The sequence below is a fragment of the Colossoma macropomum genome, unplaced genomic scaffold (assembly GCF_904425465.1).
Source record: "Colossoma macropomum unplaced genomic scaffold, Colossoma_macropomum, whole genome shotgun sequence".
In the NCBI taxonomy this organism is placed as follows: domain Eukaryota; kingdom Metazoa; phylum Chordata; class Actinopteri; order Characiformes; family Serrasalmidae; genus Colossoma; species Colossoma macropomum.
In genome coordinates this window covers 11,395,367-11,410,297 of record NW_023494785.1, presented here as the reverse complement: position 1 = coordinate 11,410,297, position 14,931 = coordinate 11,395,367, and the positions used below count along the sequence as shown (strand labels likewise).

General features: G+C 41.2%; 1 protein-coding gene across 2 annotated transcripts in view; it reads right to left on the bottom strand.

Moving 5' to 3' along the window:
* The window catches only part of pard3aa (par-3 family cell polarity regulator alpha, a), a 505,838-nt gene that overhangs the window by 168,369 nt on the left and 322,538 nt on the right, over nt 1-14,931 (bottom strand). The window contains exons 16-17 of one of the 2 annotated variants that reach the window (XM_036582761.1): nt 7,276-7,424; nt 4,368-4,412 (exon numbers count right to left, since the gene is read on the bottom strand). In XM_036582761.1, coding sequence (XP_036438654.1) covers nt 4,368-4,412; nt 7,276-7,424 — 194 coding nt within the window. The remainder of the gene's footprint in view (nt 1-4,367; nt 4,413-7,275; nt 7,425-14,931) is intronic. The other variant, XM_036582769.1, reaches the window with a different exon arrangement.

Genomic DNA, 14,931 nt, shown 5'->3' with positions numbered 1-14,931 from the left:
AACCCCTAATCACCCAACGAAAACAATTAGAAATCTATTACCTTCTCTCTCTGCTTGAATCACATGTCTGTAGCATCGTAGCCTATGAAATAGGGGACCAGAGGAAGAAAGAACGATGGGAGAATGGTTCCAGGTGGTTTGAGCCATAGGAAGGTAAATGGCAGGAAAGGCAAAGTGCCAGGGAAGCAGAGTAATCCACAATGGAACTGCTACTGTTATCATTCTTCCTCACGCGGTAGCCCATGACATCTCGCTAATCTGCTCTTGATCCTTTAACCAAGCAAACCTGCACCTTGAATGCAATGATTAGCTGAGCTAGAGCTGAAGCATGGCCTCCTCTATTGGCAGCACCATCGCCAATCACTAAGAGAGCACAGAGAAAACAAGGAGGTGGTAAGCCACTCAGCCTTACCACAATCATGAACAACCTTCTCAGTAAAATTTAAGAATATTTGAGCTGGATTTGTTTTACCAGACAAGGTTCCTTAAGGCATTTTGTAAAGGATTTGACTGGCTCATTCATATAGGATCTGTGCAATTTCCCCAAATTACCACATAGAGCCTGGATGTACACATCAGCTTATTCAACAGGTACAACATTAATATCATCAGTATAACAATAAGCAGTGGCGAACGTGACTGTGACTGCACTTCTGTTTGGGCATAAATATCAAAATTCACTTCTACAGACTTGTTCATTTCTGCTAGAAGCGATAAGGTATGTGGAATAAAATTATTAATACAATACTCACAAAATTGATGACATGAAATAATTTCTATGAAATGAATTATTAACTATTACAGACATGTATTTTTTACTTTCCAGAATCCATTAGGCCTTTTCTGAAGGCCTAGAAGGTCCTGAGGGCTCCCCTCTGACAATGGGGCATAGCCATGTCAATAATCAAGTTCATTTATTACCATATTCAAGGATTACCATTAATCAGGGAGCCTGAAGTTTGTGAACTACAGACGTAAACAAAAGGTTTCATGCTGGAATTATTACTGTCAGTCTTGCAAAACTATGTACACTGCATAATGCACATATCTATGATATTGCATAGCAATTAAAATCATAGATTTCACAGACCTCCCCAGGTAAAACGAATCAAGCTCAAACACAGGTTAGGTCAGATGGGGTTTGAAATGAACTAACCCCTCAAATACTCACAAATGTAGTTGAGACGGATTGTTTCTACTGAGTAGCTCTTTGCTATAAGGTTGTGATGAAAAATTTGAATTGCAGCTCGAGATGTGGCACTGCCTGAAGTCTGCAGTGTTGTAGATTCCCTCCATTGAGTTAGATCAAGGTTTCAAGGGGCTGCCGGCAGAAACTTCCTCAACCCTTTTGCCAACTGTAATGGTGCCAGTGACTCTCAAGGTTATGTACAAAGGAAATCTCCAGGAGTGCCTTTTTTTCATGACCAGCATAAAACACAGAGCCAATCTCTGAGGTCAATGCAGCAAACTCTAATCAATAATTTTCATCTAACAGGTCATACAATTTTTAATGCATTCAACACGATTGATCAACAGTGCTCAAACTCAATAAGCTCATTTAGTGTGTTCCTGAACATCTGGAATTACCAGCATGGTCATCTTGCCCCAGAGATAACATGAACTAAAACAGTCATTTCCAAAGGCTCTTCATTTTCAGCAGGCCGAGAGCACATAGCTGATTACAGCTATGAAGCAATTTATATGACAATGAAACATGTCTGCACCTGGGCGCAAGTGGAGACCTTCTTCATTCGTTTCACTGAAGGATCATTCCTTATTTATAAAGGACACTGGAGGGCACACAAAAAGAAGACGAACAGAAGAAACTTGCATCAGATCCAAACAATATTGTTCCCCAAATGCTGGCAGAAGAAAAGCTTAATCAACATACTGCAAATACCAGGTAAATGGAAAGCTTTTAAGGTTTAGAATTCGAAGCCTGGATCATGGGAGTAGCCTGCATGCCAAATGCGAAGGGATGCGGCAAATAAAGACAGGGCGGCCGCCGCAGTTCAAGAAAATGTGAATGACATCTGCTTCTCTGAGGATCTCGGAATTACAATCCTGCCGAGCCCGTATGTCATTCCGCATCACAAGAGCTGGCGCTGTGTCTCATCGAAGCAAAGAGCGACACAGAAGGAAACGCTGGTAATTGTTCTCTTGCCTTGTACTCCCCTCTCTTTTTTTGACAAGCATCTTTCAATAGACTACTCCACGATTCCTATCACATATCTAACACTGAGCTCACTGTCACTCATGAGGGAGAAAAAAGAAAGAAAATGTCAGTTTTTGCCAATAAAAACATGCATTGCTTTTCTCTCTGTTCAGGAAATATCCTAGATCACAGCTGAAGAGCATGCATTGAAAATTAGCACCAAACTCGCAGACATATAGCCTATATCTCCTTAATTAGTCAGTCTGCAAAGATGACTAGGAAGGACACTTAGCGGCAAGGAGCAATTATCGTTAAATGTTAAAAGGAGGTAACACAAATTCCATGAATAATCGGGCGGCAGTTAATGTGAGGGTTGTGGCTGCTGCCTCGTTAGCATGGCTCAGACGGTGTTGTAAAGGCCATTACCCAAGGCGATGCCTCACACAGGTCTGCATGTGTGCATGGACATAGGATCCATTAGTTGTAATTTATTCAGCCAGCTGGGAGGGGTAAAAGGGTGATTAGGCCAAAAATAGCTCCGCGATGGCCAGGGGAAAGTCCTGTTCTGGTATCCCAGGAAGAGCGAAGGGGCCCTGGGGTCGCCCAAGCCTCCGTGGCTGCCTGTTCATGATCATTAGCATGGCTCAGTTCCCCTGCTTTTCTACACCTGTCCTAATTAACTACCAATAGCCAAGCTCAATCGGTCACAGGGCTCTTATATGTACCATTACCACAATGCCATCAGCAATGCTGCAGATATTCTGAATCATCTTAGGCAGTTTCTGCTGAGTCATACAGGTAATTGACCACAGTATTCCTCACTATAGCCTTCCCACAAACTGCAGTCGACCTGCAATCCGTAATGCGCTGACCTGCACCATATGGCACCACTTACCTTTCCAAACCACAAGGACATGCAGTTCATTAGCTTATAACACAACGGGTTATGGTGGATTATTCATTGCTGTGGTTGTGGCCCAGTTAATTTTACAACTGAGCATAAAGCTGTATGAGGTTCCAAAGATGGTCTGTGGCAGTCTGAGTGGTTCCAGGTGCAGCAGACTTTCAGTGATCTTTTACTATTTGACTGGGAGCCTGGACACTAGAAGCGTAGGCTGTCACAATCTCCAGGGAAGATACTTTTATGATTTTGGTCAGTGTTAAAGATGTTTAAGGCAGCTCAAGGTGTTTTTAGCACCCCCTCACCCCTCACACACAGAAGGGAACAAGTTCCAGGTGTGGAAGCTGACTTGATATATTCTTGCAGGGTGAAATCTCGTTATTTTTAAAACTCCTATACCTACGTTTCATAGAAAAGCTATCCAGTCGACCACCATGGCCTACACAGAGTCAATCAATTTTGCTCTTAGTCAACATTCTTGGCAGCTCTATACATTTGTTCCAGAATAGGTTTTCTACATGGTTTAACTCTACCTAGGGCCTTCAGAAACTGTGTTCCTCTGTGTTGTGACTACAGCACATAACTCCAGCCACTCGACATTGATGGATTAATTGAAGTCAGACAAACAGGCTCAACTGACTTTTAGGGTCTTAATTTCCAAGAGGATTTCAGCAAAGCCCCCCAGCACCCACTGCACACACGCATACAGTCCTCCATCTTCCTCCACCTCCTTCCTCTTCCCATTCGAAACACCTCTCAGCCTAATTAATGTTTTCTTGCATCGTATTCTCTGAAGAGCAAGCAGTGTGCCTCGCCTTCTGCAAAGCTGCAGCCAAAAACCTCTATTTAACGCCACACCACTTATTCCAATTTAAGAAAAGAAAATCTTTAAATTGATAGCAATTACCTAAAATCACTTCCTAAACATACACATATGAATGTGGCCTTTCAGCAGAGAGCTTTAATAGGTGGAATTATGCTGGCAAAGAGTTTGAAGGGTGAACTAAGTAATGCAGGTCACATTAAATGCATTTGCTGCGTTATGCTAAAAAGAAATACAGCACGGCCTCGAGATCTCCGGCGAACTCTACTAGGAGCTCTAAAAATGAAGCACATGAAAAATTAACTACTACGAACAGCTACGAGTAAACAAGACACAGACACAAACAGGCAATATTTAGAGAAAAATAACAAAAATAAATAAATTCCACTCCCAGTTGGAATCCCAGCCAAAGTGCTAAGAGCTAGCATGCCCAAGCGCAGACAGATAAGCCAGTCCGGTCGTGATGCTAAAGTGACTGGTTGTCTTACCTTCTGTCCTGTTTGGGCGGGGTGTGAGGTTAATCTCGTCAGCTACTGTTAAAGAGGCATAAAGAATTGTGATTGATTAGTGCAAGACGTTCCACCATTCCCAAATCCCAAGCATTACAGAGTGACTTCATTTCCATTACTGGCATTTCCAAAGGCCACGGGAAGCATGCAAATCACTGGAGAATGAGAGACAGAGATAGACTGACAAATAAGAGAGGAACATAGAGAGATATGGAATATCATGCTTCTCTCTGAGTCATTCATATTCACTGGAGGACAGGTTATATTGTGTTAGGTGATTACTCATAGCTCCATGCATGTCGTGAACCAATCCCCTGTTCTCACTGGCACGCCTTATCACACATCTGAGAGAATGCAAAGCATCGGCCGTGCGGACGCTTCTGCGTAATCTCCGAGATGGCTCTCAGATCGGTCTTTAGGTAGACACTGCTGATCTGGTGCACTACTGAGCACTCGAGACAAGACAGAGAGGGGAAAAAATATCCAGCAGGTTTTAAGGGGTAAAAAAGACAGGCCATTTGTGGCAAATTGCTTGGCATGAACTGAGAACAGGTGATTTGCTGGGAGTGGAAAGTGCCTTTAATGACCAGTGATGAAGCTTCAAAATGAAATGGGGTGGTAAGTAATGTGCAGTACTTTCTGCTCAGCTCTTTAGAGTTGTTTATGTGTCTTGAAGAAATGCTAGAAAGGGTCCCCTCATTCTCTGTAGCCTGTGACTGAAGGTCCATTCAGTGCTCTGAATCTATGCAGTCCTTCAAGACATTGTTCTTGTTTTTTACTTTTCTCCTGAAGGCCTACTTATGATGTTTGTGAGGGCTTATGTTCCAAAAACAGTGATGATTCATTTGTACATGACTATTTTCCAACCTCTGTTTATGCCTTAAAATAAAACAGGCTGTTCTTTGTGTGTCTTTAAGACAGATACATGATAAATGAGCTCTGTTCTGATTGATTGATTGACTGACTAATTGTATCGTATTGTATTGCGGCTATGTAGGCTGAAGCACTCCTTATAACTTAAGCGTGAATGGGTGGGGCTAAACTGCTGTAGACTGAATAGGCATATATATATATATATATATATTTGACATCACAAAAACAATGAATTAATTTTAGCAGCTTAGCTCCTATATATGGAATGTATGGACATGGGGAGTGAATGGTATGTTCTAAAACTTTAAAAGTGTTTACATATTACATCAAACACTTTTATGTTAAAAGAATTGAGGTAAATTTGGTTTTGCATGATATGGGACCATTTTCTTATAACAAAACTGGCAAAATGTCTAATAAGACAAACCAATTTGTTAAAAAAACTAAAGCCCATCAGTTCTGTTAAATCACTTTAACACTGAAGCAGAGCTAATTATTGATTTACCTATTATGACTAATAATGCAAATTTTGTGATGCTATGTACAACTCTTGCCCAACAACACAACACTCCTGTGGGCTATGTGTGTCCGTCTGAGCAAGGCTCAGTGAACTTGGCAAAGCTAAAAGGAAACGACTTCTCCTAAAAGCCTCTCAAACTTCACTTTCCGTTGATTAGGAGTGGCGTAATTGTTTCATCAGGGGGACATCACTCCACATATCAATTTTTCATCAGGAGCGAGGGCAACTGACAGCACAATTATGGCGCATTTTGATAAAGCATGATGGAGAGGCAGGAGCTAGGGCCCAAAGCTCTTTACACACCGGAGGATTCTCCTACCGTTACTAATGGCTCTGATTGAGCCCAGCTAGCTGCAGCTCCTTTTAATTGATATCCAGAGCCTAATGCAGTTCAACCTAGATGGGGGGACTAAAACGAGTCTTATCTGCCCTTTTCTTTCACTTTCCCGCCTCTTTCCCTCTGAGTGCTGTATCAGCTTTCTCTCCCATGATTTGTGCGAAGCAGGAAAAAAGTCCTGATGAACTTCCTGAGAAGTTTCTGGAGTTTTTAAGAAGTGAGTGGTGGCTGAGTGGAGAAGAGGCCAGTCTCAGGAGTCCAGGGTCTCCATGGTGACTGGCAAAGAGGAGGGAAAACCTGTTTCATCTCCTCCGATTAGCCACTCGCTGGAGCGGCAGCATGCACAGGTCCACAGGGACATGCAGAGTGCCTCTCCATGTTCCTCAGCAAAGAAACGACCCTGACCTTCTCCAACAGTTCTGCTGCTGCTGCCTTAACTCAGGGCAGGGTGAAACTTTGATCTTACAATGCCTGTCAAAAGTTAAGAGGCACCTAGCTTTTCCAAATGTTTTTAATACAACTGACCATGTGTTCTTTGTTGGTTTGCAATAACGTAACAATTTAAAGACCAACCAGGTGACAGTATTTGTGACAGTACTTCCTAAGAAATAATGCCAAATCCCCCATGTTGTCTCTTGATGTGATGTTAGCACTCATCAGCAGTCAAACCTTTTAGGTGTTTAAACTACCTTTGGGTCAAAACAGTTTCAATTTGTGCTTTTAACAACAGAATTGGAAAGGAAAACTGTCAAATTGTTACTTAAAATAAAACTGGTCTTTATACTGAGAAAGATAAAATTGAGTGGTTTTCCTTTTCTAACTAAACTGAAAAGTAAAACTGAAAATCTAACACTTTTAAAGAAAGCAAGGTGTCCTCAAACGTCTGACGGCCAGTCAGTTGCCAGTGATGATCTCGAGTGTATGTCAAGTTCTTATTAGTGGTGGTACTGACCCAAAGCAAAACACTTCTTTAGTGTTTCATTAGTGACCTATACACAGTAATACTTGCTTATTTATAAAGTTGTATGTTGGCCCCTTAAGAAACCATCACTATTTTACATCTGCAGCTCAGCTGGGAAAGGAGCAGAGGCGTGGGGAGTGGCTAAAGTCAGGATGGATGATTATGGGCTCTGCAGATTTTACAGAGATGTAGTTACCTAAATCCATGCTCTTAGATTTGCGAGTCTTGATGATCTCTAGTTGAGTAGCATCTCCATACTGTTTGGTTCTTTTCTCTGACATGCTCTGTCTGCCAAAGCCCTCCCTCTGAAACGCACCATCAGGATCTGCGTCTGGACTCAGAGAACTGAAGAGAGAGGGAGAGAGGGAGAGAGAGAGAGAGAGAGGAGAGAGAGAGAGAGAGAAAGAGTGAGAGAGAGAGAGAGATGGGGTGAGTTAAACAATGTGTGATTATATATTATGTTAAATTATGTGTGATTTTGCAAATACAGTGGACTGAACTGAACGCCACTGTTGGAACCAAGCAGATGCATTAAGTAAACACTATTATTACCATACAGTGTACTGCTACACTGTGAATGGAGTGACAACAGTGATTGCTCTTTTTCCCCCAGTGATATTTGTAGGTTAGGCTGAACACCAAAGAATTACACAAACACACACACACATCTGTGTGTTACTCAAAGCATAAATGGTACATGTAGACAGACTTAACACTCATTTAAAGTTCTCCATGACATCTGAGGCACGAAAGAGAGCAGCTCTGCCCAGGGACAGCTACTGAAACCCAGTCCCTCAGTGTGACGACCTCCCCTGCAATACAGACCACTACACATCCCCATCTATCTAAAGCAGGCAGGAGTAAGAGAGAAAGAAAGAAAGAAAGAAAGAAAGAAAGAAAAGAAAGAAAAGGAAAAGACAGACAGAGAGTGAGTGAGAGGGGTGCTATTTAAATGCCTCCTCCCTCAGTGTGTTAAGTGAGTGGGCAGGTGCTGCAGCGGGGGGCTATCTGTGAGTGGGCCGCTCTGCGAGCACTTCTGATGATCAGCTTTGTTTAGAAACTCTCCCAACACTCAAAACCTGTCCATCTGACCACAAGGAGTCTGTGTGCTCAAGGATAAATAAAAACAGCCAGTGTGGTCACTCCTCTGTCCCCTCGACCACGCTAACAGCCCACCCTTCACGCCAGAGTGGGACAGAAAAACCACCATCAAACACACATCACTGTCAGCTCCAGCCGCTCCACAGGAAGAGGGGGGAAAAGACGCATGAATGCATTATTCATCTCTAACTCGCTACACTTCTCCTCCTGTCTGCATCTCTCTCTCTCTCTCTCACACACACACACACACACACACACACACAAAGTGTGTGACTGTAAGAGGAAGATGCTGATTCTCAAAGCAGATATCAGACATCACAGCATGCAACAGCGTATTAGTTCACTGAACAAAAGCTGAGGAATAGACGGAGTGAAGGAAAGAAGAAGAGACAACGGAGGAGAGGAGAGGTACTGCTATATCCAGCACTGCCACAACACAGACCCTTTCGTCAACGCTGTTGTCAATGGCTGTGTTTACATGCAAAGTGTTGGCCAATCCAATTGAATACATTCTGATTATAGATTAAGACTAAGGTGTTTATGTGTTCACTCCACTCAACATTCTGATGGAAAATCTCCATTTACATGCACACTAGAAGTAATCTAATCAAAATTACGTGCGTGCATAGAGAACCACTTAATGTAGATGTTACCGTGACAACAAGCATCACGTGAGTCCAGTCAGAGTGAGACGAGCAGCAGTGAGCAGTGCCTGTGTATTTTATTACTTTAAAATAATGTCAGACTCAGGAAAAACATAGTTCACATGTACTTATTACACTTAGAAAGGTGAGAGGAAGACGTCATGCTCTGAGACACATAAGCTGGACGTCCATCCCACCGCCGTCTTTTAAAGTTCAAAGGATAAACTTCGTGTCCTCTCCAGACCAGTTTCTGGTCCCGCCACGCGGAACGTTTCACTATGACACGAACGCACATGCGCAGAACGTACCTACACTTTGGGAATGTAAACGGATACAGGCGTTTACATGGTTATTATTCTTCTACTTAACGTATTATTTATAAGATTACCCACCTCGTTCAATCGGATAGAAACTGTGTTCCGAATGGCCTTAACCGAACTAGTCTAATCCGATTGAAGTGTTTACATGGACGTATTCTATTCTGATTAAGCTATTAGTCAGACTATTAATGGAATATTAGGCTGCATGTAAACGTGGCTATTGAGTGAGCTGCTGACAGGAGTAAGGAGGAAAACTCCCGTTTTAAAAATACCCCCGTACGTGTGGACTAGGCCTTACTCTCATCCAGAATGCACAATGGCCTGTTCCCATGTCTCCCATGCTTTTTTTCTGGGTATTTAATGGTGCGAGCCTCCACACAGGGCCAGTCTGCAAAAAGCCTCACTCTCACGCCTCATCATCATGGGTTCTCCGCTTCTGTTCTGGCAATTTACAGTGGAGTGTCCCTAGAGTGGTGACATACTACTGCTGCTGTTTTTAAAGGCCAAAGTTTTGCCTGATTCAATCCCTACCAGAGCAGCAGTTCGCATGATACTTACAATAAGCAAAACTGCAACTTTATCCTCACATGGCAGGCAAAGGGCTTTTTATCATGTCTTTAATATCATACAACCTATTCTGAAACATCCCATTCTGAATGCTTGCAATGGCCTGCCATGAGGATTTGCCAGATATTGTGAAGACACCACTGCTGAACACTGAAAATTGAAATTAAAAAAAAATAATGTATGAATTAATAAATGAATTTTGAACCAGATTCCGCAGTTATGACAAGCATATGTCACACACATCTCCACCTAGGACTGTACTAGAGCTCAGAGTGGAAACAGCACAGGAAAGGACAGGATTTCTAAAGATGAATCACAAATCTACTGACATTTCAGGACCATTTCAAGTTGACTTTCAGTGACTCGCATGCACTGATGTGTGATGTGATGTGTGTACAGTTGTTAACGGAAACTGACATGTGAAGGTGAACACAGGAAGGAGACGAAGCAGCTGGTTGAAGATGACACGGTGAAAAGAAAGTCAAAGTAAAGTAAGAGTGGATGAGCGTTTCGGAATCTACATTTAGAGATAATGCAGAGTGAAAGGATGACAAGGAAAACTCTTAGAGAAAAACCTTCAGAGAAAAACCTTCAGCACTATTGTTGAGTCTCACATTCTGGATTTCTCACATTACATTTCCCACATAAACAGGAAAAGGATTTTACTGACGACTTTCCAAGCAGTTGCTTATCTAAAAAGCGTGAAGAAGTCCCACTTTCATTTTAAGCACACATTTCTATCAGTCTATGAACTATTCATCTATTCACTCCTCCATCTATCTACCATCCATCTCTCTATTTATCCACTCATCTATCTATCCATTCATCCATGTATTGGCTGTTTTATCTGTTCACCCATCTGTCTATCTATTTACCCAGGAGCCATCTATTTTCCGAACCATCCATCTGTTCATTCATCATTTAATTGCCCATCAATCTATTTATTTATCTGTGAATTTATTGACCTATCTATTTATGTATCCATCCATTCTTCCATCCATTTACCTATCATCTATCTATTTATGCATCAATCTATATGTGGATCCATCCATAAGCCACCTATTTTTCTATCCAATCATCTATTTATCCACCCATTAATCCATCTATTTTCTATGGTTCATCTATCAATTTATTTATCTATCCACCCATCTGCCAAATCTATTTATCTAGCAGCCATCTATTTTTGATTGACCCATCCATCCATCTACTCATTCATCCATCTAATTATCTATCCATCAATCTATTTATTTATCCATGATTTTTTTGTCCTATCTATTTATGTATCCATCTATCCATCCATTTATCTATTATCTATCAATTTATCCATTGATCTATTTATTCATACATGCATTTATCCATTCATCCATCAGCCATCTGTTTTTCTATCCATCCATCCATTTATCCACCCATTAATCCATCTATTTTCTATGATTCGTCTATCAATTTATTTATCTATCAATCCATTTATCCTCTATCTATCTATTTATCTTTCATCCATGTATCGATCTATTTATTTATGTAGCTGGTAGATGGGTATCTATCTATTTATTAATCCATCCATTCATCCATGTATGTGTTTATTTATCCATCAATGCATCCATTTATCTATCCATTCATACCTCCATCATTCTAATTATGCAGGGAACAGTTACTTTTCAGTAAAGAGTTGAAGAGTAATTACAAGAGACCAAAACACAGGCACACATGGGAGAACACTCACTAATCACATTTACTGAAGTAATAATAAAATAAAAACTATCCCTGTGACACCAAAACAATTTATCCTACAAAACTGAATGACACAACTGTGTGTGTGTGTGTTTCAGACACTGTCTCTCCTGCTCTGCCACTTGACAGACTGTCAAGCCTGTCTCCGAAAATAAATATCCACCTGTGACATCTCACAGAGAGAGTGAGGATCAGTTCACTCTTCTCTCACACTCACTCACTCTCTCCTCCACCCTCCTCTCTCAATCAACACTGAAAAAAAGCAGTACAGAACGGTCTGCATTCTTCTTCAACTGCCCGCTTTCCTTCATTAGACAGGGGCCAGCTGACCTATCCATGCTCCACCCGCAAATGCATTCTTTCAGAGCAACAGTTGTCAGGTTGAACAAGCTTTAAAGAATGTCAGCAAAAATTTCATTCAACATAATGAGAAACTCTAGCCGCATAATTCTGATTAGCTACAACAGCATAGTGCACCCCAAAGGCATAGCATTTTAAAACAGGAAACTAAACATTCTGTAGTAAACATAAGCAAATATTATAGCAGCCTGGTGTTAATAATTTACATATTTTGACAGAACTGGGTTGTGGATAAGTCAGCTGGAGTGTCTGCATTTCTGGCCTCATTAAGCAACACAGCAACAAATATTTACACAGAACAGCATTTGAATGAGACCTCTGACTGGACAGAAATCTCTGACTGAATGGTGTTCATTGGAAAAATTTCCAGATTGTAAACATGCCGACTGACCAAGTGGTAAATACTGCACAAAAAGTAGGTAAAGAGGGTAACACAAACACATATACACACTACTGGAAGCAGCTATCAAGTTGGTGGTAATGATGGATTTAAACTCTTGAAATTAAGTGAAATAAACCTCTTAGTTAATACTCAGACTTTTAAGACTGATTTTTTTACTCCAACAGATATTCCATGTGCGCTTAATGGCCAGTTTCTACATTTCCATAAACTTTCTTTTCTTTCTACTTATTCTAAACTTCCAACATGCATTTTCATTCCATCTTTCCCTCCCTCTCTCTCTCGTCTCAGTAGGACTGGAGTCCTACATCTTGTCTGCCAGTGGTGTTCAAAGTGAGGAGGCGATTAGTCCTTCAAAGATAGAACAGCCTCCTACAGATCAAAGGCACAGCACAGCAGCATGCCACAAACACATGCACACATATACACACACACATACACACACATCGAGGTATACGTGCTGCACTGCATAGTACATCTAAAAGACTCAATAATAATGAACTCCAGAGAAAAGTGAAAGAAGAGTCACACAGTCAGTGGATTCAAAGTCAAAGAACTAAAGATGTTTATCGCGCAGAACAAACAACATTGTGTCTCTAATTTTGGGATCTGGGAAACTTTCTACAAGATTTTGGGGTGTGTCTGGTATCTGTGGGAATTCATCCAGAAGAGCATTTGTGAGGTCAGACACTGATGTTGGACGAGAGGGCCTAGTTTGTAATCTCTGTTCATCCCAAAGGTGTTCAATGGGGTTGAGGTCAGGGCTCTGTGTGGGTCAGTCAAGTTCTTCCACACCAAACTCACCCAGCCATGCCTTTATGGAGCTTGCTTTGTGCACTAGGGCTCAGTCACGCTGGAACAGAAAAGGGTCTTCCCCAAAGTGTTCCCACAAAGTTGGAAGCACAGAACTGTCCGATATGTTTTGGTCTGCTGAAGCATTAAGATTTCCCTTCACTGGAACTGAGGGGTCTAGGCCAACCCCTGAAAAAGCACATAACATTATCAGTCCTCCACTAAACATTACAGTTGGCACAATGTAGTCAGGCAGGTAATGTTCTCCTGGCATTCGCCAAACCCAGACTCATCCATCAGACTGCCAGATAGAGAAGCGTGATTCGTCACTCCACAGAATATGTTTCCACTGCTCCAGAGTCCAGTGGCAGCGTACTTCACACCACTCCCCAAATGCTTGGCATTGTGCATTTTGATCTTAGGTTTGTGTGTAGCTGCAAGCTGATGGGTCATGGAATATATATATACACACACACACACACACTATGTGAAAACATGACCTAAACCCTCTATCTGAACACTGACTCAGAGTCACACTCACACGCTGCTGAAGCCTGCACCACTCTGCTGCACTCCATCACATTCAATTAGACTACTAGAGCACCTTCAATTAGCTCTGGAGAGCGAGAGAGACAGGCCAACACAGTTTCCATAACAAGCTTGTACCGGCTTTAAAACAGCCTCCTGCGGTCACACACAGCAGCCCACACCACTGCAGCTGCAACACACTGTTTAAACCATAACACCGCACATATGACACAATAGCAAATGCTTTGATTCTCAGGTGAAAGCATAAACAGAGGTGTTCAGCTAGACAAGATGAAGTGAAACTTCATCAGCACAAAAACTAACCTTTAACATACTAGATATTAATCAGATTGCATTTCTTTGTCATGGTTAATATAATACTGTAATTTTACATACCTTCTAGAAAAATGTATTTAAACATTGCCCCAGGAAAGTATATTGAGGTACGACCATCTCCTCTACGGTACATTGATCTCTAATGAATATTTGTGTTTATGTAACTAAACAGTCCCCTAATGCACCCTAAACAAAACACTCCTATCAGATCAACTGCTGATTTCAAGATATTAGCTTTAATGTACTGCTATGTACATTTATACTGAATAAGACATATAGGAATCACAAGCCTTTTTATCCATAAATCATTGTAAGAGAACATTAGGACTTGGATTAATTAGCATACATTTATACAAAATTCATCATATTTAAATACTTGCTTGTATTATGTTTGCAGTTGAAACATGCGTGAAGTCTGTAACCCATATATATCACTACATGCTCAGTATCTTAATACTTCCTTTACTTATTGTCACTGTTTTCTTTCAAATCCAGCGTGTACAATTATAGCACTTCCCCAGGTAAAACTAATCCAGGTCAAACAGAGCTAAATAGACCCTTGCCAATATGAAGATACTGGATAAGTCACATACAGTCCAAAAACTGTGCACAGGACTGCATTCTGCTCAGCCTCTGGATGCTCTGAGGACATAAAAAGGGGAACACTGTCCAGTATAGCACTACAGACTACAGAGTGTGAAAAGAAAAAGAGGAGGTGATAAAAGCTTCCTCACACATTTCTAACCTCCACACACACTCACGCATGCACACACATTCACACACATGGATCCATTTATACACACAAATACACACAAACACAAACATCAGGGTTGTATGTGAATGTTCTGAGCCAGCTGTGCTGGTGTATAAAAGCAGCAAAATAGTAGCACAAGCTTTTTTTTTTATTAAAAAATACATAAAATTCTTCTAAAAAGTATTCTCAATAAGTAAGCGCTGTCATTTACCTGTGAAAAAACAAGGAGCGTGTAAAAGGTTTGTATTTTAATACGCATTTTGTGAAATCATTCATTTTCTACAGTACTAAAACCCACTTCCCAAAAATGCACATCTGCATT